Genomic DNA, 24838 nt, shown 5'->3' with positions numbered 1-24838 from the left:
CTCCAACACCTGTGCCCACATGCTCATCCCTAACAAATAAAACACCTTCTTCTCTCCCACCTCCTAGTCGCTACCCACTGACCACCTCTATTCCAGCCTACTGTCTCTCTTTGGCACTTCCCACCACCACCTAGACCACCTGATGAACTGCAATCCTGCGAATGAGCATCCAGCCAACACGATGTAGGCAATGCCAAGTTTGCAATTCATCAGGTGGACTGTGCGTGTGTGTGTGTGTGTGTGTGTGTGTGTGTGTGTGTGTGTGTGTGTGTAGCGCACACTCCAGCTAGCTCGTGGAAAGTCACAAAAAAGGAATTGTCTTGCTGTAATGTATTTACACCGAGTGCCTGTTAGTTGTACCAGCTTACTCAGATGAATATCTGCTCCCCAACGTGTACGAGCCTAACTACACGTAAATGCATACACACTGATATTATTGCTCTAATCATGATTACAGTCTATATACATCCTGAGTTTATCTATGAAAGTTTACAATTCGCATGAACTAAAAAATCTGAATCAGTGCGATAACTCTCTAGAGCACCAAAGAATATGTATGAATGCTACGTTCTATTGATAATTTATGTTGTCGCACAGATAAATGTTTTATGAGCATGTAATATTAAATGGGTTGAAAGAAATGTCAAACACCTTTCTTTCAGATGGGTGGAATTAGTTACGTAAATTCAGCCAAAGATTTTACAGCAAGATCCTTTAGCACAGTTTAGGTGTATTCCTCACAGTTTACACTACTCATCACTTCCTATCAGTTGAACTATTAATTGTCTTTCGCATTGGGTCCAAGTTCAGTTTTTTGTTGATAATAATCACATTAAGACAATACACTCGGTTATTTTCCTAGCCTGAATTACTTCAAAGATATTTTCAAAGTTGCTGATTTACCTCTTTCGGTTTTTCATCATTTCTAGCAGATTGCAAACCTCCAAAATGTAACAAACAATCTCATGTCGCCTACCAATATTATGTATGAGCGCACAAGTTCAGTTACAACACGACAAGACAAGCGCCAGAAGCACAGTAACAATGTACAACTTTAGCGTCTGTATTTTGCAGTGCCCTCAAAGAGTACTCAAAAGGAGTATTCTATGAGGTCACTTGTTATACTTCATGATCTAAAAGTCTACTACTTTGTGATCTACTATTATTTCATCTTGGAACTAATGGAGTCTATTTCTTTAGTCTTTTTTCAAAACATTAAGTTACTTTGCTACCAAGATTTCTTTCTATTTCTTCTTATATTACTTTCTTTTTAGTCTACTTGCTACTAGTCATGCAATATTAGTACAGAGGGACTTTGATTTTCTTTCTATGAAATTTGGATCTTGGGTTTGGGGCTTCTATTGAGGTGTGAGAATTAGATTTATATTTTTCATTTTTGCGTCCAAAGGGTAGCAGCGTTAGAGAGAGAGAGAGAGAGAGAGAGAGAGAGAGAGAGAGAGAGAGAGAGAGAGCGCAATCACGTGTGCCCGCAAAATTTAGTCTGAAAGCTAGCAAACAGACATAGGGTGAATGCAAACTCCAAAAAATTTTCGTAGGTTGTACAGGGATATATTCTGATTATTTTGAATTATGTGTCTGGTGGTTTCCAGTAACTCATTACATACAAATACTGTAATTATGATTTATACTGATTATTGCTCAATTACCTTTTGTTTCTGTCAAAACATCTTCATAACAGTGAAAGTCTGTAATGTGCAATCATTAAAATGTACACCAAAGAGTAATGAAACAATCCTCACAGAGGGGCGCAAAAAGTACTCTGATGCGGTTGGGATCACTGTGGGAGCAGCTCATTATAAAGTCATTGTGCTTTTTCTCCATGCATTCAGTGAACCCACACACAATGTGTGTATCGGCAAACTCTTTACTGGAAAATCTATCCATACTGCTGCATATCACTGTTAATACACAACAAACACTGTCAAAAAAATAAATCAAAGACAGGACTATTGGGATACAATAGTAAAAATGGGGGTAAGAAATCACATCAAATGCAATTACTAAACGAGGCACAGGAGAGCAAGAGTCCCTTATGCCAAAATACTCGGAAAATATCCCATACAACAACCTTCAAAATTTTGTTGGTTGAGTTTAGGTTCACCCTTTTTGAGTGTTCTCTCATTTCAGTTCTACACCTGATAATTGTGTCAATGCAAAACAAAGAAATCTCATGGACCCCACCCTATAAATCAAAGATGCTAGAATACCAATTGTTTGGATTCATTGGGTTGAAAATGGCAGTGAAAACCAGGGAAGTGCAAAAATGTAATTCCTTACACCAAAACTGTAATTTAGTTGGCATATTGTGTATAAAATCTTGACATATCATAGACTTCAGAAATCAGGAAAGAATAAATCACAAATTCTGCCAAAGTTGACATAAGCTGTTTATTACAATTAATAATTACTTAAAAGTATAATACAACAATAAACAATCACAGGTCACCAAGGATTCAGCCATTTAAGCCGTAAGTGCTTCCTCAAGGTTTCTCCATCAAGTCTGTCCTTCTTACTCTGAAAAACCTCCAGTGCTGTTTCCTGTTCTTGTGGCACTTTCAACTTTGGTGTAACAATGAATTCACCATTTTCCTTAAGGTATGTACCACTGTAGTCGCCATCAGGTGGAAGACCATTTGGGCATGTAATGGGTGTTATCTTAACTAGATGTTTAACTTGCCAAAGGCGAGCGTTGTTCTCCGGTATGTTCTTCATGATAACAATATCACTCCTCTACACAGGAAACACAAAGAAGGAAAAATTACTACAAGAATTATGACACAGGAAACTTGAAGACACATAATTTGCTTTTCACAACAGAACTGCATGAAAATTAATTTAGGAATAAAGAAATGACCAACACAAATGACCCAAAATATCTATGGGATGTATGCCTGAAGAGAACATTGAATGCAATGAATATATGACTACAAAATTATAGGTTATGAAGTAACTGCACATTCTGTCAATTTAGAAATTATAAAGTACTTACTCATAGCAAGAAGTCCGATGAATCGTAAATATGCAAGTGGAATGGAATTTGTTGTAACTACAATATCACAATTACTATCTTGCTATTTACATTATTCATATTAAAAGTTTAAATGATAAATTTCATACAGTGAGCTAAATATCTCTGTCAAAAAAATCTCAAATATGTATAGAGCTTTTCTTTCCCATTTGTTGTACTTCCTACCCAATCTTCTTTTTAACAGTTTTATTGATTACGTCCCAATATATCATTAGTTTAAGTATTTCTTCAAATGTAATCTGCATAATTTTTTCCCAACTTTCTGTGATTTCCATGTCGTTTTATTGTTTTTTTCTCCATTTACTGTACTGTCACGTCATTCTCTCTCACCCAATAAAAAAATGAGTCTTTTAGTGTGTGGTGGTGCAACAAGGCCATAAAAGCAAATAATAATAAAGAGATTTAATTTCAAGTGTGTAATCTGTCCTACAATGCATGGTAAGTGTGGGTGTTGTCATAGGATAGTCAAAGAGGGAGCGGTATGTGTAGACTGTGGATTGGAACTTAGCTTGGGAGACTGTAGTGGGGAACTGAATGAGGAACTCAGCGAGGCTCTTACCTCGAACCATAGGCTATGCAAAAAAAGACAAGAGAAGTGCTGAACAGGAGGCAAAGATTTGTGTCCTTCAGGTTGAGTTACAACACATGAAAGTTGATCTAGATAGATTGATGGGCTATCTAGCTCAAATTTTGCGAGTTATAATTCCACCTGAAGGACACAAATCTTTGCTTCCTGTTCAACTACATAGATTGAAGGGTACAAAATCAAATAGTGGCAATGCAGGAATAGGTTTAATAATTAATAACAAAATAGGAATAGAGTAAGCTACTATGAACAGCATGGCGAATGCATTATTGTAGCCAAGTTAGTCACAAAGCCCACTTCCACCACAGCAGTACAAGTTTATATGCCAACTAGCTCTGCAGATGATGAAGATATTGAAGAAATGTATGACCAGATAAAAGAAATTGTGCAGATAGTTAAGCGAGACGAAAATGTAATAGTCATGGGGTGCTGGCAATCAAAAATAGCAAAAGGAAGAGAAGGAAAAATAGCAGGGGAATATGGACTGGGGGAAAAGAACAAAGGAGGAAGCCGCCTGGTAGAATTTTGCGCAGAGCATAATTTAATCATAGCTAAAACTTTGTTTAAGAATCATGAAAGAAGGTTGTATACGTGGATGAGACTTGGAGACATCTGAAGGTTTCAGATTGATTACATTATGGTAAGACAGAGAGATTTCAGAACCATGTTTTAAATTGTACGACATTTGCAGGGGCAAATGTGAACTCTGACCACAATTTATTGGTTATGAACAGCAAATTAAAATGAAGAAACTGCAAAGAGGTCCTGTACGGGCCTTTCTGGATACAGAAAATGTTCGACTGCTGCCCTGGCCAGCACATTCTCCAGATCTCTCACCAATTGAAAACGTCTGGTCAATGGTGGCCGAGCAACTGGCTCGTCACAATACACCATTCACTACACTTGATGAACTGAGGTACCATGTTGAAGCTGCATGGGCAGCTGTACCAGTACACACCATCCAAGCTCTGTTTGACTCAATTCCCAGGCGCATCAAGGCCATTATTATGGCCAGAGGTGGTTGTTCTGGGTACTGATTTCTCAGGATCTCTGCACCCAAATTGTGTGAAAATGTAATCACATGTCAGTTCTAGTACAATATATTTGTCCAAGGAATACCAGTTTATCATCTGCATTTCTTCTTGGTGTAGTAATTTTAATGGCCAGTAGTGGATAAAAATTCAATTAACGAATCAGGTGAAAGGGAATACGAACGTTTAAAAAATGAAATCGACAGGAAGTGCAAAATGGCTAAGCAGGAATGGTTAGAGGACAAATGTAAGGATGTAGAAGCATATATCACTAGGGGTAAGACAGATGCTGTCTACAGGAAAATTAAAGAGACCTTTGGAGATAAGAGAACCACCTGTATGAACATCAAGAGCTCAGATGGAAAACCAGTCCTAAGCAAAGAAGGGAAAGCAGAAAGATTGAAGTTTATAGAGAGTCTGCAAACAGAAGATGTACTTGAGGGCAATATTTTAGAAATGGATGAGGACGTAGATGAAGATGAGAAGGGAGATTTAGTACTGTGTGAAGAATTTGACAAAGGTATTTTTTAAAAATTGAAGCTAGGCCCCAGGAATAGACAACATTCCATTAGTGCTACTGATAGCCTTGGGAGAGGCAATCATGACAAAACTCTTCCATCTGGTGAGCAAGATATATGAAACAGGTGAAATACTTTCAGACTTCAAGAAGAATATAATAACTTCAGACTTCAAGAAGAATATAATAACTTCAGACTTCAAGAAGAATATAATAACTTCAGACTTCAAGAAGAATATAATAATTCCAATTCCAAGAAAAGCAGGTGCTGACACATGTGAAAATTACCAACTATCAGTTTAATAAGTCACAGCAGCAAAATACTAACATGACTCCATTACAGAAGAATGGAATAACTGGTAGAAGCTGACCTCAGAGAAGATCAGTTTGGATTCTGGAGAAATGTAGGAACACACGAGGCAATACTAACCCCATGACTTCTCATAGAAGATAGGTTAAGGAAAGACAAACCTACATTTATATAATCCGTAAACTTAAAGAAAGCTTTTGTTGACTGGAATTCTCTCTTTAAAATTCTAAAGGTGGCAGGGGTAAAATACAGGGAGCAGAAGGCTATTTACATTGTAAAGAAACCAGATGGCAGTTATAAGTGTCAAGGGGCACAAACGGAAAACAGAGGTTGAGAAGGGAGGGAGACAGGATTGTAGCCTATCCCCGGTGTTATTCAATCTGTAGATAGAGCAAACAGTAAAGGAAACAAAAGAAAAATTTGGAGTAGGAATGAAGTCCAGGCAGAAGAAATAAAAACTTTGAGGGTTGCCGATGACATGACGTTGTAATTCTGTCAGAGATAGTAAAGGACTTGGACGGGCAAACAGAAAGGACAGTATCTTGAAAGGAAGATACAAAATGAGGATAATGGAATGTATTCAAATCAGGTGATGCTGAGGGAAACAGATTAAGAAATGAGACACTTAAAGTAGAAGATGAATTTCGCCATCTGGGAAGCAAAATAAGTGATTATGGTCATTTTAGGAGGATATAAAATGCAGACTGGCAATGGCAAGAAAAACATTTCTGAAGAAAAGAAATTTGTTAACAGAGCGTATAGATTGAAGTGTCAGGAAGTCGTTTCTGGAAGCATTTGTATGAAGTACAGCCATGTATGGAAGTGAAACATGGACAATAAACAGTTTAGACAAGAAGAGAGTAGAAGCATCTGAAATGTGGTGCTACAGAAGAATGCTGAAGATTAGATGGGTAGGTCACGTAACTAATGAAGAGCTACTCACTAGAAATGGCGAGAAGAGAAATTTGTGGTATAACGTAACTAGAAGAAGGGATTGGTTGGTAGGACACATTCTGAAGCATCAAGGGATCACCAATTTAATACTGGAGGGAAGTGAGGGGGGGGGGGGGGGGGGGGCAAAATTGTAGAGAGAGACAAAGATATGAATACAGTAAGCAGATTCAAAAGGATGTGGGTTGCAGTAGTTACTTGGAGATGAAGAGGCCTGCACTGTATAGAGTAACATAGAGAGATGCACCAAACCAGTCTTTGGAGTGAAGGCCACAACAACAACAACACAGATTGATGGGATGGGAGTTGGGGGGTTGAAGATAATGGGAAATGGGTAACAATAACAAGCAACAGGTAAAAGGAGACTGGTCTTAAAATTTCTTCATCTGCATTTCAGCTAGTCTACTGAATTAATTTGACTTTTTGCCTGAAGTAGGAGGGGAAGAGCCTAATCCAGCTGTAGGTCACACTAGGATGCACCAGACTTCTAGTAAACAAATTAAGAGTACACCAGCACCCAAAGAGAATAGGAAGAAAAGAGTCTTGCCATTAGATAGTAACCATGGGAGGGGTGTAGGCCAGATGGTACCAGGTCACAACTATTGTGAAGCCAAGTGCTAGGCAATTGACAGAGGACGTATGGAAATGGTGCAAATGATTTTGGAAGGTTATTGCAGTAGGTGGAGTAGGAACAGTGTGGCTAAGATACTACAGCATTTGAAGTGACCTGGATGAAATAGGAGTAGCAAATACACACACACATGTGAGTTTTGTGGAGGTCCTACAGTGTAGTGACCAGCCCTGGGTTAACACTGCTGTGAGCCCTGTAAATACTGAGTCGAGCAGGCTGCTACTGACCAAAATGACATCTCATATGAGCACAGTGTCTGTCACTACACCTGGGAGGTGGGGATATACTTGCCATGGTCTACAACTGAGCTTTTTGCAGAAAATGTACAGAGGGCCGTCATACACAAAGCAAGATCCCTGTGGTTCCTGGTGTTGCATCAGAGAAGTACCTTTTTCTGATTAGAATCAGGATTCACGCATCTTGTTTTGAAAGAAGTGAAAATAACAGAAGAGCCCCACAAAATGCTTAAGAATGCACAGAAAATTAAGGTTAGTTTATTTCATCAATAAGGTAGAAGAGCTTCTTACCAATTCAGAAAATTTTGAAAGCACTGAAAAGTATAGTGAAGCCAGTCCTGTGTCTTTCTTAGCGCCCATACCCACAGGGTTAGATATGGCACATACAAAAGATTACACTCTAGTAGTTTACTCATGCAGAACCATATCAGAAAAGGAGGAGTTGTTGCATACACTGATGGAAAACAAATTCCAACACCAAAGATTAATTAATTATAGTACTGAAATTTCAGGAATCTAGGTTAACGTATGTTAAGTGTTTCTCATTGAAAGATCACAGGTTAATATAAGTGTGAGATATACCATTGCAAATGTGAAATGTTGTTACTTTAACAACCTGTGTAACTGCTAGAATGCACCATGTCGTACAGGTGTTGGATGTCAGTTTGTGGGATGGAGTTCCATGCCTGTTGCACTTGGTTGGTCCATACATTGGACAGTTAATGTTGGTTGTAGGTGATGCTGGAGTTGTCATCCAATAATGTCCCATATGTGCTCAAATGGAAACAGGTCGAGTGATCGAGCATGCTAAGCAATATATTGACACTCTCCACAGTATGTTGGGTTACAACTGCAGTATGTAGGTGAGCATTCTCCTGTTGAAAAACACCCCTGGAATGCTATTCATGAATGGCAGCACAATAGGTTGAATCACCCAGCAACAGCCACATTCCTGTAGCCAGAAAGAGGAGAATCTACAACTTAAATGAGACTCAACCGTACATGCGCATGAGCCCATTTGTAACTGCTAAAACAAATATAATGTAAACAGTCATGGCTTCACGCTCATTGGAGGTAATTTGTTGTTAGGAAGCATTGCATAGTCTTCCTAAAGCCTTTGACACATTTTGCAGTTGGCAGATGCTTGCATGATCACTGTGTGTCGTTGCTGTATATATTTTCAATTTCAGTTATTTCCATTTTTTCTCTCGTTTATGTTTTACTGTTAAAGTATTATTCTGCTGTAGTGGGATACAGTAATATCCTTTGTTGGAGTATCGGTTCTTACCAGTCAAAATTAAAAAAATTAACAGAAAACTAAAACAATGAAAAATACCAGAATTCTAAAAATTTCCCAGGTTCCTCCCGGATGAAAAAATTCCCAGGCTTTTCCCAGATCTCCTGGTTGTCCTGGGTCATATACACCCTGATTAATTAAAAAAGTCCAGATGCTGTACGATGGTTGTGAGAGCAGTGTACAAGTAGGAGGTGAAAGATCAAAATTGTTTAAGACAACGAGAGGTGTTCAGCAAGGCAGTTCGCTCTCCCCTTTACTCTTCATTACACTTACGGACACAATAATGAAAGAAATCAAGGAAGAATAAAATGAAGATCTCAACGCTTTTGTTTTTGATGATGACATTGCCATTTGGGGAGAGACAGAAATGGAGGTTCAGAGGAGAGATTACTGGAACACAAAATTTAAAAAATTCAAGTTAACTATGAGTAGAAACAAGACAGTGTCAATGAAGATGAGCAGGACACCCACACCTTGTTACATCATACTGGAGAGGGAGAAGGTTGAATCTTTGAAAAGCTTCAATTATCTGTGTAGCATCATATCATGCGATGGAAGTTCCAAACTAAAAGTCTTAAACAGAATAACAAAAGGATCTAGCTTTTTCCACCATGTACAAAATCTAATCTGGGACAAGGAAGTCCCTCAAACAGCCAAACAGACCACGCATAAAACTTATCTCCTGCCAATCATGATGTATAGCCTAGAGGCCTGTGTCATAAGAGAGAAGAGAGTCAAATACAAGCATGTGAAATGAAGTTCTTTAGGTCAGAGCTCTACAAAAGAGAGAGACAGAGTCGGGAATAATTATGTAAGGAGAGACCTGCAGGTGACACTGACTGCAGAGGAGAGAATGAGTGCTAGGAGACTGAAGAGGTTCGGTCATGTGAAGCGAATGCACCCAACTCCACGCCAGTATTTGGAGCTGAAGGTACCAGGAAGAAGACCAGTTGGGTGGCCTAGAAAGAGATGGACAGACCAGGTTAAGGAAGATCTCAAGAGTAGAGGAGTAACATGAGATTTAGTGGAGAAGGAAAAGCTATACCAGGACAGAAACCAAATGAGGCATATCGTTCACAAAGTTCCTATCCGGCTTGTTGGAAGTAAGTACTGATGATGGTGATATTTTAGGAGAATAACAGTTTATTGTGTTCAGTAGCAGCATTGTTAATTAATTGTATCATTGTTAAGTTGTCATTACCCTCCACAACTTCCAGCCACTTCAAAAGCACTTGTTGCTGCTAATACCAATTCCTTCGCACCACATGACTGTTAGATCTTCACATCATTTTACAAACTGCACGACTGATCAAAGTCTTCATATATTTCTCTCTATCATCATCTTCTGTTTGTGTCGTAGGCATTGTTTCCTTACATCGCTGTTAATCAAAGCATGCCTTCCTCTGTCTTCCATTTTTATTGTTTCCTCTCATGTATTCATAATGTCGGTGGTTGGGAATTCAATCAATCCTCAGTGGGTTTTAAAATTCTTGTCTATCACTTCTTTCAGCTCCAACATCAATTTATACATTTCAAAAACGTGCTATTGCACTGTGCATTAAATTCTATCTTGAACTATACATCATCGTGTAGCTGGCTGGTGAAGTCAGTGTGAATGGGAAGGGCATACCACTTCAAATAGGGCCATGCGCAGTAAAGCACTGAGGTGTTCATACCTACATTTGGTCCGAAGACAGCTTTAGTTAGTTACATTCAAATCCATTTTAATGAAAAATTGTAAAAATAAAATTAAAGGCTGCTGCTCTTATAGTCACTACTTACAAACGGCATGTTTATACAAACCTTTCCAGCCAGACCAATTTCCTTCATCATATTTTTCTCCCAGTATGGGCGGCCTTTGAGAGCTTTCACACGTTGCACCATAAAAAGTTTTGATGGTTCATACGGTGGGTCCTTGAAGTCTGGAAACCTGTAATGCAGTTGCATATGTTAAGTAATTTATTACAACCTACTATAACAGTAATCTTTAGGTGAAAAATCCAAAGCACTTTTTACAGTATTTTTGGCCTTATACTATTGCATAGACAATGCTTACCATTGGTATCTGTCATTAATTGTTTGTGGCATTTTTCCTGTAAATGTGTGTAGAATTTTGTAGATTTAAAGAAAGTTTTCCACTCTCTGAGCTAAAGAAAAATCTCACAAATCCGAAAAAGCTAGTAGTTCTAACACTTTCTTTATATTTTAGTCTGACAGAGGATCAAAGGCTGATGATTTCATTCAAAAACTTATGTATGGTGATAATGCCACAGTTCTGTCATATCAAAGAATTTCAATAAGAGCAATTCACCATAATCGAAAATGCTATCAGGCTTTGACAAAAACCTTCTGAACACTTTACACAATGATTCTTGTCATCCCATTAGAAAGCACCTCTGACTTTTAAGTCCCTGTCTCTATTTGACATCATTAAGGAGGCTTACATGTCCAGATGTTTAAACTAACTGTGTCATGTAGGTTACTGTGACTAGTGCATGTGGAGTGTATTGTCTTGTCTCCATCATCATGATGAGTAACGTCCTAGCAATGGTCAAGTAATCATAGACTGAGCACTAGCTTGGACTGGAAAGAATGAGGAATGAAATCCACAGATACTTCTCAAAGGGACCACCAAGATATTTGCCATCACTGATTTAGGAAACCATGGAAAACATAAATCTGCTAAGTCGCACAACGGTTTGTTGACACTGCCGAACATGACAACCATTGTATTGTACTGATCTGTTCCAAGGAAAATACTAAAAAACCTGATACTTCCAAAAATCATAAATGTATGACAATGATTACAAAACAGTAGGCAAATTAAAATATTTCAGGTTATATTCACTAAAAAATCAGTTTCTGTGTGTTTTCACAGTTAAAGAGGTGAAAAATCATCTAAAATATTAATTTTTTAGTTTGGTGTGATATGGCATTAGTTTTAAATGTAAATGTGTATTAAGTTTACACTATAGACAACAAATAAATATAATGTTACAAGAACTGAGTGAAAGACTTAATTCCTGGAGTTAACCATAACATATGTCAGAACAAACTGATACTGAGTGATTTAAAAATTCCAGGTTTTAATGAGAAACCATAAACTTCAATGGGATGGATGCCAGTTTTTCAGATTACAGTTTAGTAAAATTGTGGCGTGAAGCTGCTCAAAATGATTACTCTTGCTTGATTACAAAGTTTAACCTTGAGTGGTGTTCTGATTTTATTCAGCTAATGCAGAATAGTTAGTCCTGCAAAAGTAAGTTTTTGCAAATGAAATCAGAAACTTCAACACCTATTGATTCATAAATGGGAATTTTACACCCATATGCATCTAAAACTTGTCATAAACTTTCCATAAAATTTACTTTCCCCGAGTGTTACTAGCAGCATGTAGCAAAATGGTTCACAGTTTGCACTTCTTATATCATAGTTCCTTTTAAAAAAAAAAACTATCCATCACAATATACAACACTGGCAGGCATTAAAGTTTTTCCTACACTAACAGTGTTTTCATTATTATTGAGGGTTTTTTTTTTTTCAAGGTGCAAAAACAACTAGTGTCACACGTGTCCATGTCAAAACTATAGAACACAAAGACAAAGAGGAGTTAAAAATGACTATACGTCAATTCTAATCGACAGAAGAGAAGACAGCTAAAAAGAGTGACAAGAAGAAAGATAAAATATGCCATAGAGAAACAGATGTCCAGAACTAAAAATTAAATGGTCTTCACCATATTGCTAAAATGGATAAAAAGTAAAACACTGTCGACATCTACATCTACATGACTACTCTGCAATTCACATTTAAGTGCTTGGCAGAGGGTTCATCGAACCACATTCATACTATCTCTCTACTATTCCACTCCTGAACAGCGAGCGGGAAAAACGAACACCTAAACCTTTCTGTTCAAGCTCAGATTACTCTTATTTTATTCTGATGATCATTCCTACCTATGTAGGTTGGGCTCAACAAAATATCTTCACATTCGTAAGAGAAAGTTGGTGACTGAAATTTTATAAAAAGGTCTCGCCGCGACGAAAAACGTCTATGCTGTAATGACTTCCATCCCAACTCGTGTATCATATCTGCCACACTCTCTCCCCTATAACATGATAATACAAAACGAGCTGCCCTTTTTTGCACCCTTTCGATGTCCTCCGTCAATCCCACCTGGTAAGGATCCCACACCGCGCAGCAATATTCTAACAGAGGACGAACGAGTGTAGTGTAAGCTGTCTCTTTAGTGGACTTGTTGCATCTTCTAAGTGTCCTGCCAATGAAACGTAACCTTTGGCTCGCCTTCCCGACAATATTATCTATGTGGTCCTTCCAACTGAAGTTGTTCGTAATTTTAACACCCAGGTACTTAGTTGAATTGACAGCCTTGAGAATTGTACTATTTATCGAGTAATCGAATTCCAACGGATTTCTTTTGGAACTCATGTGGATCATCTCACACTTTTCGTTATTTAGCGTCAACTGCCACCTGACACACCATACAGCAATCTTTTCTAAATCGCTTTGCAACTGATACTGGTCTTCGGATGACCTTACTAGACGGTAAATTACAGCATCATCTGCGAACAATCTAAGAGAACTGCTCAGATTGTCACCCAGGTCATTTATATAGATCAGGAACAGCAGAGGTCCCAGGACACTTCCCTGGGGAACACCTGATATCACTTCAGTTTTACTCGATGATTTTCCGTCTATTACTACGAACTGCGACCTTCCTGACAGGAAATCACGAATCCAGTCACACAACTGATACCCCATAGCTCCGCAGCTTGATTAGAAGTCGCTTGTGAGGAACGGTGTCAAAAGCTTTCCGAAAATCTAGAAATACGAAATCAACTTGAGATCCCCTGTCGATAGCGGCCATTACTTTGTGCGAATAAAGAGCTAGCTGCGTTGCACAAGAGCGATGTTTTCTGAAGCCATGCTGATTACGTGTCAATAGATCGTTCCCTTCGAGGTGATTCATGTTTGAATACAGTATATGCTCCAAAACCCTACTGCAAACCGACGTCAATGATATAGGTCTGTAGTTAAATGGATTACTCCTACTACCCTTCTTGAACACTGGTGCGACCTGCGCAATTTTCCAATCTGTAGGTACAGATCTATAGGTGAGCGAGCGGTTGTATATGAGTGCTAAGTAGGGAGCTATAGTATCAGCGTAATCTGGAAGGAACCTAATCGGTATACAATCTGGACCTGAAGACTTGCCCGTATCAAGCGATGTGAGTTGCTTCGCAACCCCTAAGGTATCTACTTCTAAGAAACTCATGCTAGCAGATGTTCGTGTTTCAAATTCTGGAATATTCCATTCGTCTTCCCTGGTGAAGGAATTTCGGAAAACTGTGTTCAATAACTCCGCTTTAGCGGCACAGTCGTCGATAACAGTACCATCGACACTGCGCAGGGAAGGTATTGACTGCGTCTTGCCACTTGTGTACTTTACATATGACCAGAATTTCTTCGGATTTTCTACCAAATTTCGAGACAATGTTTCGTTGTGGAACCTATTAAAGGCATCTCGCATCGAAGTACGTGCCAAATTTCGCGCGTCTGTAAATTTTAGCCCATCTTCGGGATTTCGCGTTCTTCTGAACTTCGCATGCTTTTTCCGTTGCCTCTGCAACAGCGTTCGGACCTTTTTTGTGTACCACGTTGTTCACTAAAACGGCCGATAACTCAGACGGCAAACACAAACAAGAACGTAAGCAGTTTAAAAAAAGGGGATTCTGTTAAGAAATGGTAGACCATTAAAAGTTAAGTGCAATACGCACAAAGAGGTGGGGAGGGGAGCATCACTTAACAAATGGCAATGGCTAAAAAGACATTGCCCAATACGCAACCTAGTTAAAATGATCTCATGGGAGATGTTTAATAACCCGGAGCTTGTTCCCATGAGGGGAGGACCAGTGGTGATGCCTATGCGACGCTACCTGCTTACAGATGGCAACACAGATCGCTGGATGGACTAGCGGGCTGAGGTATGAGAACTGCAGCCTGGGAAGCCAGCATCAGCAGCCTCATTTCCTGTCACGCCTACATGACCAGGGACCCACATGAACATCACAGTGGCTCCATCAAGAGTGAGCAAGTGACAGCTTTCCTGGACCTGTAGCACTAAGGGATGGACAGTGTACAGCGCACAGATGGCTCTGCTGTTCCATAAGCCAATACCAAAAACTGTCATTGCCAATGACAAAGGCACACTTGACACGACGCTCAGTCAGAGCCATCAGTGCATACAAAGGTACTATCGTCAAGTTCCATGCGAAGGCCGCAAAACTGAAGGTGGTAGAGCAAGGCTGGAATAGTGTCTCTAAGAAGTGAAAGAAGGCCAAGGTGAACATGGGCTGCCACACGAAGTCAAGGTGGTGAAGGTTTTACACCCATTGGGAAGGTTGCAGTTAGCATGAAGATAAGCGACCGGAGCAAGAGCTGAAAGCGAACTTCAGGAGGTAACAGAGAGTAGGGACGCGCCCCATACTGGTGATCAAAGGAAGTATTGAAGGAGGCACAGGACAGGTGGCCATTCATGCAGACAAACGGCATGCACATCTGCCGAGAAGAAAATCATGATGCTAAGACAAAGGTAGTTCAGCAGCTTCTGCATACAGACTCTCAACGAGTCTAGTGTAAAAGGTGCCAGTGGCCAAATGGAAGCCACAATGGCGGGTAGTATTGAGACGGTGTAAGAGGAACAGACATGCAGATGCATAAAGGAAACACCCATAGTCTAGTTTCGCATGGACAAGTGACCGGTACAAATGGAGGTGGGTTGTTCAATCTGCTCCCCAGGAAGTACCACTGAGGACATAAAGGACACTGATGGACCATGTACAGCAGGCTGCCAGGTAAGTCAAGTGGGAAGACCAAAAAAGTTTCCTATCGAGCATAAGCCCCAGGAATTTCATGGTTTCAATGAATGGAAGAGCAACAGGTCCAAGATGTAAATACGGTGGAAGAAACCAACTGCGCCACCAGAAATTCAAACAAATGGTTACGTCAGCAGAAAAACAAAAGGCACTGTCAACGCTCCATGAGCAAAGACGATTGAGATGCCGCTCAATGAGTCACGTCTGTGGCAAAATCATCAGCAAAAAGCTAGACGGATATGCCCGACAGGAGACAGGCCATTATAGGGTTAATGGCAATAGCAAAGAGGATGACACTAAGGATGGAACCCTGAGGCACAGCATTTTCCTGAATGACGGTGTCCGACAAAGCAAAACCCATACGTATCTTGAAAACTTGGTCTTTTAAACATTCCTGAAGGAAACGAAGGAGGCTGTGATGGAAGCCCCACATTTAGAGAGTATGGAGGATACCAGTCCTCCAGCAGGTGTCATAGGCTTTATCCAAATTGAAAAAACACGGTCACAGTCTGAGATTTCCACAGAAAACCAACCACAACATGGGTGGACAAAGTGATGAGATGGTCAATTGCAGAACAGTGCACTCGAAACCCACACTGTGCAGTGGTTAGTAAATTGTGAGACTCAAGCCACCATACCAGATGGGCATGAATCATATGTTCCATCACCTTGCAAAAACAGCAGGCGAGAGCAATGGGGCGGTAGCTAGAAGGAAGGTGTTTGTCCTTACCAGGCTTAGGCAAGGGTACAACAGTGGCTTCACGCTAGCATCTGGGAAATGTGCCCTCTGCCCAGATGCTGCAGTACGTTTGAAGCAGAAACTGCTTGCCTGCAACAGAAAGGTGCTGCAACATCCAAATGTGAACATCATCCGGTCCTGGGACAGAAGATCAGCACGGAGTGAGAGCACGATGCAGCTCCCTCATAGTAAAGGCGGCATTGTAGCACTCACGATTCTGAGCAGAAAATGGTATCGCCTGAGCCTCCTCTGCTCATTTCCGATGGAGGAAGGCAGGGTGATAGTGAGAGGAGCTCAAAATCTCCGCAAAATGGTGGCCCAAGGTGTCAGAGATACCAACAGGGTCAACAATGACATTGTCTGCTACAATCAGGGTGGAAATCGGGGAATGGATCTTGGTCCCAGGGAGCCTTGGGAGGTTGGACCACATGATGGAAGAGTGAGTGGAACTGTTTAAAGAACTAGTGAATGAAATTCAGGTAGCTTTTTTGCTATCCCGAAGAACACGATGACACCATGCACGCAACTGTTTATAATGAATGCAGTTTACCATCGTAGGAGGATGGTTAAAAATGCGGAGAGCACATCTCCAAGCATGAACTGCATCGTGGCACACCTCAGAACACCAAGGGGCCAACAATACACAGTGTGGTAAAGAAGAAGTGTGAGGAATGGAACGTTCTGCAGCAGTAAGGGTAACATTTGTAAGATATTCTACCTGGTCACTGCAACTGGGGAACTGTTGTTCATCGAAGGTTGCCAAGGAGGAGTAAAGCCTCCAGTTGGCCTTAGTAAACTGCCATTTGGGTGTGCATGTAGGTGGGGTAGGAGACAGAAAATGGACAGCATATGGGAGATGGTCACTCGAATATGTGTCGGAGAGAATGGACCACCCAAGACGATGGGCATGCTGGGCAGTACTGGTCCAAACAGGAATAGGTGTGCGTAGAGTCTGAAAGGAATGTGGGTGCTCCTGTGTTAAAGCAGAAGAGGTTAAGTTAATTGAGAAGGTCAGTCCAGTAGGCACCTCCCGGACAGGGGGACAGTGTGCATTAAAGTCACCGAGCAACAGAATGGGGTGGGGCAGCTGTCCAATAAGCTGGAGGAAGTTTGCCCTGATGACATCGTATGGCAGGGGGATGCAAAAGGTACAAAGGTAAAATCTCAAGGAAGGAACAGGTAAACTGCAACAGCTTGAAGGTGGGTAGTCAGGGAGATGGGGTGACTATGAAGGTCACCCTGTATGAGCAGCATGACTCCCCCATGAGATGGAATGCCTTCCTCAAGGGAGGAAGTTCAAAATGGACAGGGAAGAAATGCAAGAGCTCAAACTGGCCATGAGGACACAATTTTGTTTCCTGAAGGCAGACAACAAGTGGACTGCAATTCTAGGAGCAGCCATAATTCCTCTTTGTTGGATCAATGACTGCAAACGTTCCACTGGAAGAGAGACACAATGAGAAAAAAATGAAGGGGTGTTACCTCAGTGGCTGCCAAGTGACAGCTTTCAAAGACTGGCTGCTATACGGCGCAGAGGCAGGAGGATCTTGCTTCATGAGGTTTACAGAGATGTCGGCATTCTTCTTCAGCAGGCCTTTGGAGTCCAGGGCAGAAAAATGGTTAAATGGTTGGTGGTGCATACCGGAGACATGGAGGTCACCTGGGCGAGGGTATCACATGGTGACACCATCAAAGAGGATATCCAAGTCAGCAAAGGAGAAGACTGTTTGCCTTTGTTTGACTTCTTAGAGCCTTTCTGATTGGCAGAGGAAGAATGGATGGTTAGCTGGAGGGACATAGGAAGTCTTCACGGGAGTATTCCTTCTGTCCTTTCTGGCCTGCCGGTAGTGTAGCTGGTGACTTCACCCTGTGAAGCGAAAGTCTGGTATTTTGTTGCATAGTTGGAGAAGGAAACAGGGACACTACAACATTGGAGTGCGATTGCACAATCTTGGTGCAAAATTTCAGGTCAAATGTCTGCATGGCCACATTCTTCACGGAGGGAGATGAAGCAAGAACAGTACTGTTGGTGTCAGATGGTAGACCGCAGGGTTTTTGACTACCAAACAGCTTGTGAGTGACCAGCTAAGGCACGAACAGGATAGCCATGGAGGAGCGATGCTGCAAGCAGTTGTACTTGAGAACCGAAAGTAGTCTCTTGGACAGCCTGCGCGTCAAGATACATGGGACAATCGCAGGAGGAAGTGGATAGTCACCATTGCAGTTGGGAGGAGGCGGCCTTGTGAGTATCCTTACCACATGTTACACATTTGGTTGGGTGTTGACAGGACTCTCTAGTGTGGTTGGTAGCAGCACATTGGGTATGGAATATACAGCCTGACTGTGATGACTTCATAGCCTGCTTTGATCTTTGACGGAAGAACCACTTTATTCCAAGGCACTAAGGAAGCACCTCCTTTTTTCATCACCCGAGGGACTGCTATGACACCCTGACCAGAGACATACGTTTGGATTTCTGCATGTCAGATCATCGAGCAGCTGAAGTGTAAATAACACCACGGGAAGAATTCAGCATTTGATGGGTCTCGACACGAACAGGATAGCCATGGAGGAGCGAAGCTGCAAGCAGTTGTTGTACTCGAGAAAAAGTAGTCTCCAAAAGCAAAGTGCCATTGCACAAATGAGAGAAGGATTTCACAGGGCTAGCAATTGAATCAACGGCTTTCTGAATAATTAACGGATTTACCATACGAAGAACTGACCGTCTTGCAGCTGGGAGGCTCTTTGAATCATTAGCCTCATTCCGTTTATGTTTCGTAGCCATTGATTTTGAGGATGATTGGCTCATTGCGAGTATATCCCCCACAATTGCCATCATCTCCAATAGCATGCTGCTTCCACAACTGGGGGGAGGGGGGGGGGGGACTTCAGGAGGGGGCACACCCACCTTAGGTTATTGTCCACACCTCCTGAACACCTGACAGAGGGACCAATCGGCAATTTGGGAAAGTAGCAGCTCAGGCAGTCACCCCTCCCTGGGCCTGGCTTGTACCAGTAGGTATATTCGAACCCTACCTATCGACACGAGGCTGGGAATTACATGTTACCCAGTCACCTGTTATGTGTCAGATGTGTGGGATGGCCTTCAGGAGTGCACAGGGAGGAAGAATAAAAAAGAGGAACCTCAAGTGGACGAACAACGGGAGAAGGTGAACAAAAAAAGAAAAAAGGAATCAAAAACAGTGGAGAGTATTCTGATACTGACTACCAAAAATGCAGAATACATTTCCAAAAACAGCCCAGACATGTTCCCCAAGGGAGAGAAAAAAGAACAGCAAGAGGATAGATATGCAGCTTGGAAGGGAAAAGATGTTGCAAAAGGTTGGGGCCCCGTGGTAACCAAGTATGAAACTGCCAAAAAGTGGTGAGGGGAGGGGGATTAAGGATAATTGTATATTTCTTTATAATATGAAAAGCTACTGTTGTCAGCCTGCACTGGTTGTGCCCCAAAATTTGATTTAAGTTTTGCCATGTGAAAGCACACGCATGATTTATGCAAACAGGAACATACTGCCCTAAAAATGTGCATCTATTTGTTTATTCACAGTATCCCACAGGATCTGCAATCTCAGTAAGATATGCACCATCCTGTCTCTCCCACATCATATTAGAATGGTTTGAGAAACACTTGGTGGGCTTGAGAGTGTGCTCATCTGATACTTCCCGGACAGTTAACTTCTTGCTATTAACTATATCTGATGGACACTCGCATTAGATATGGATGCCATAAACCAAGTCATGATCTATCTTTGAGAGTTGTTAGTGGCTGATGAGCTGTCATGAATCAGGACAACATTAGTAGTGTCTAACACCCACTGCCATCAAGGCAGAGTCTGACAGACAGGTATGTGTCCAAATCAACCAGTCATCAGTGTATATTGATGATTAATTTTTGTACACTATTTAACTAATATAAAAACTTTTATTACAGTAAAATAAGACTTTGGAATCAATACAATAAACCAAAATCTGACTAAAAATTAAGTACCGATTGCATACTTTTACTTGCCACAAGCAAAGGATGTCAAAAGGGAAATCTTGTGATCAACTAATAGCACATCGGCCGCTGTAAGTAGCCAAACTTCCTCCCAGAACAGCCAGCAAATAGCTTTTTTTTTTAAAAAAAAGCATGTAATGGTTTAATTTGTAGCAGAAGTTATGTGAAACTTGATAATGATTCAGTAGAAGGCTCAGGTACAGCCTCTTCACTCATTTCTGTACATAAAATATCAACAGTCACTACACACGGATCAACACACTATCTACACTGGCTACTTATGGCTATGGTTCACAAAACTGTTATAAAGCTCAGGTCGGTAATAAGCATACACATTTAGAATTGGCATGAAGATAGCAGACTTCCACTGATCAAATAGGGGCCAAAGTACAAGAGCAGTATTCCCCTTCTCCGGATCATGTGGTCATAAGCACCTAGAATAGTGCAGATGAATAATTGTATGTAGGTTACATAGCAGGTAACAGGAATGCAATACAAATTTAAAAAGATGGAAAGTTTACAAATTTTAATTTGTATGTATGAAGACCTATAACACATGTATATAGAATCATCTGACTGTTACATTCCATGCTGGATTTTCCATTGTTTAATTAGAAGACTCTACTACATAACTTTAGGAATGATGGAAAGCCAAACAGAAACCCAGTGGGCACATAACATATTTTACATCTACTTACATATTCTGCAAGCCACTATACAGAACATGATAGAGGGCGCTTTGTACTAAAATTAGTGACTTTGTCACTCATCAAATCGCAACTGCATTATCACCTTCCAACCTAATTTAGATCTCAAACTATCTCTATGGCAAATCCCAAACTACATCTACAGCTAAGCTACAGTCTATCTTTCAGTTGGTACTGGTCAAAGCAGAACGGCACTATTGCAGTCTTCTACACATTTGCCATCTCCACTAGACCTACATAGATCTAGTATAAACAGTGCCTAAATCATTGTACATTTGCATGCACAGCCATCTCCATTAGCAATAGTTCTAGCAAACAACACTGTCTATACCACCACCAATAAGAATTGAATTACTTACTGCAAATACATAAAAGAAACGTTCAATACTGCTTTGCCAATTCACAACCAAACTGTCACCTATCATCTTAACCTATACGTCGCACTAAGCTGTGGATCGATTTGTTACCACATGTAAGTTTTCGAATCTGCATTCGTTGAATTCACCAACTCGCAGGCAAACTGCCAGCTTCCAACCTAACCAAGTTCTCTGTCTGTGTTACTGATCGGTCCGTCAACCTAAGTCCAAACATTACACAGACGCAAAAGAAATAATGTCATGGTTCTGTTGTCTTTCTGTCTGCATGTGTACTGCATCATACGCAACATGATGATTATGTTACGAGACGAAACTGCCATCGGGTATCCGTAGGTTTGGTTCACACTGACATCACACCTCATAGACTATATCAATAGCTCGTGTTTTCCACTAGATCCGTTCCAAGAATAAGCATTAACTGAGGAATTTGGATATAAGATACAATCCCCTATGAACTGAACCTTTCGCAAATGACCTGTCATTATTACCATGCCTCATACGCGAATGGAGAGGGGTGAAATACTGTTACATGGTACAACTGTACTTATACTAATATATTTCCCAGTCCTTCGTAAGATGTTGATGTTGACGTACGTAACTTGTTTACACATCCCCGTCGACTCGAAAGACCAATTTTGTGCGAAACAATTAAGTAATACCACAAAAAATTGTGCGATGTATCCAATTACGCAAATGGAATACGATGTAATTACAAAAAAGTGGCTCATAACACTTAACATACAAACATATATATTAAAATGCTGATTTCTCGGACCGAGCACTTACGATTTCGTATGAAATGTAATAACTCTTGAATGAATACAATAGAGCTTAAATGGGTGCTAAGACACAAGTATGCTAAATCATTACTAATAGCGATTTAATAATGTAACTTGCTCGGCGATCCTTTATTAAGAAAATAACACAACTGTATCAGAAAATTAAAAATTATACCTTGGGTAATACGTGAATCCATGGTATTTAATGCCACCACCATCCGTTGAATAATTCCTCAAACGTCCATAGCTCCACAACCTGCTAACGAACCTTCCGAACATTCTTCTAAGTTCAAAATATAAACAACTCACAGATTATCTTTGTATTTCGGAAATACCAAGCACGTAAATACTAAGCGCCATAGACTTTCCAACAACACAGGTATCACGCGAAGTTCACTTCTGCTCCATAATGGACGCATTTCTTACCAATGAATGGAATTATATTCAGGGATAAGATATTATATACTTTTATTTTCTACCGGTCCACAGGAAAAGCATACCCTACTTCACAACAGTGATAATATCTATCTACGTTTCAGTAACAGACAACTTTGAGTTTTATCGTTGACATTGGTTAAGATGATAACAAATACCGCATAATCTGTTGAATAGACAGTATCAGTAACTGACGACGTGTAGTATAATTAATTATTATAGTACCTAAATGCGCCATTTCATGTTTCTTCAAAATTTATAGTAAGGTCATTTGCATGGGATTTAAATAATGGAGAGTAGACGAACCTAAGAAAGACTATGCGTGGGACGGTTCAGCATAGTTGTGAAATAATCACTGCAAGTCTGGTGAAACTTGGTGTTGATATTTTCTGCCAGTGCCGTGTATATACCCAAAGCTGACTTTTCTTCATTTTCTTTTGCTGCACTTTTAATGGACGTTGAGATTCCCACCACAGCCCAGTTTTCACCGAAATCAATTCCTCAAAACTGAGACAATGGCGATCTGTTCATGCAAAGATGTAAGTATGATTTCCTCCTTAATTTTATCTTTCGTTGCAGACTTCAACGTGGTATTCAACGATCTGCATGATTACACACTCTTTCTATTGCTCATAGTAGCTGCAGTATTATAAATCAGGCACCATGTAGCAAATAATAACATTATGCAGATTTACATTCACACCGTCCGGGTTACTTGCAAATGTTTAAGCATCATATATATATATACAAACTGTTATGCTTATTGGTATGCACATTCACTTTTGTGTTAAACTTTTTTTAACAGATTCCTAATATTTACAAAATTTTACAAATATGTATGTCACTTTGACGCCCTCTATTGCCATGACTAGAACAGTACCATTCTATGACATGTGATCGTTACTGGATGAACTATTTACTTATAAACCCTCTTATTGATCTTCCAATGCTTCTCCACTTTTTTAAAAAAATGTTTATATTGAATAAAACCTGAGTACAGATGATCTGCATTTATATTCAATTTGTATAAATTCACAGATAAATAATAATAAATAATATATAAATAATAACATAATATAGTAAATATAATAATAAATACCTCCGACCACTCTCTACAAATAACTTTGTTAATATGAATATGTCCTTCACAGATAAATTCTGGCATATGATTCCACCTATCAGGTTTGACCAGCGACATCGTACACTAGATCCAGAGATCGCACAGACACATACCCACCCACACACACACACACACACACACACACACACACACACACACAGACAAGATGTGGAAATACTGACGATTAGTGATAAACAAACGAATGTATGAATATATATCACAAAAACAAAAGATAATATACATAAAACATAAATAATTACAATCATAGAATGTATGAGTAATAGAATGAAATTTTCACTCACACCTTTAATTCCGCCAGTACCTCGTCTCCTACCTTCCAAACTTTACAGAAGCTCTCCTGCGAACCATGCAGAACCAGCACTCCTGAAAGAAAGGATATTGGGGAGACATGGCTTAGCCAAAGCCTGGGGGTTGTTTCTAGAATGATGCCCTCTATTGCCATGACTAGAACAGTACCATTCTATGACATGTGATTGTTACTGGATGAACTATTTATTTAATACCCTCTTATTGATCTTCCAATGCTTCTCCACTTTTAAAAAAATGTTTATATTGAATATAAACTGAGCACAGATGATCTGCATTTATATTCAATTTATATAAATTCACAGATAAATAATAATAAATAATATATTAATAATAATATAATATACTAAATATAATAATAAATAAAAATAAATAATAGTTAAACTTAAAATATGACTGGAATAGTTACTATTGTTGACATGGAACTTTGTGACTAACCATTGAGCACTAGAAGGAAACGTCTTCCCAATCTTACTCAACTAATACACAGTCAAATTGTTCTACAGTGCCCATAATGGATAAACATAATACGTGAACTTAATAATAACTAGTATTCACATGGGACTAACTGATGTTTGACCTATAAGCAATAGAAAGAAACATCTTTCCAATCTTATTCAGTTAACCTACAATTAGAAAGTTCTATGATAGCCACAATAGACAGACTTAAAGTGTGACTGTATAATAACTAGTGTTCAATGAACTGCATGATTAACTGACACTAGTATATGAGGAGAAGAAAGAAACATTTTTCCACTATGAAATATTTTTATCTTTGAGTGTTACAAGATTTAAGTTAGCATTTTGTAGAGCAGAAATGGAGAAAGGAGGA

The 24838-nt window shown here is 39.9% G+C and overlaps 1 protein-coding gene across 1 annotated transcript; it reads right to left on the bottom strand.

Annotated features, from left to right (window-relative positions):
• Positions 1-2395: 2395 nt before the first annotated feature.
• LOC126284076 (39S ribosomal protein L30, mitochondrial) lies at positions 2396-23286 on the bottom strand. The gene is made up of 3 exons (XM_049982706.1): positions 22300-23286; positions 10412-10538; positions 2396-2751 (listed from the first exon to the last, which is right to left on the bottom strand). Exons 1-3 carry the CDS (start codon positions 22401-22403, stop codon positions 2464-2466), a joined length of 519 nt encoding a protein of 172 aa, XP_049838663.1. The 5' UTR covers positions 22404-23286; the 3' UTR covers positions 2396-2463.
• Positions 23287-24838: the final 1552 nt, after the last annotated feature.

Source organism: Schistocerca gregaria, chromosome 8 (assembly GCF_023897955.1).
Source record: "Schistocerca gregaria isolate iqSchGreg1 chromosome 8, iqSchGreg1.2, whole genome shotgun sequence".
In the NCBI taxonomy this organism is placed as follows: Eukaryota; Metazoa; Arthropoda; class Insecta; order Orthoptera; family Acrididae; genus Schistocerca; species Schistocerca gregaria.
The sequence above is the reverse complement of the archived record's forward strand: the minus strand, read 5'-3'. Positions and strand labels throughout refer to the sequence as shown.

Bases quoted from the DNA above. Each gene is read 5' to 3' on its own strand.
- LOC126284076 (XM_049982706.1), bottom strand. From the start codon at position 22,403: ATGTTCGGAAGGTTCGTTAGCAGGTTGTGGAGCTATGGACGTTTGAGG. The intron at 10,539-22,299 runs GTATAATTTTTA...ACTGCATTACAG, and splicing joins GGATTCACGTATTACCCAAG to GTTTCCAGACTTCAAGGACC. The intron at 2,752-10,411 runs GTTTGTATAAAC...TTTCCTGTGTAG, and splicing joins AAATTGGTCTGGCTGGAAAG to AGGAGTGATATTGTTATCAT.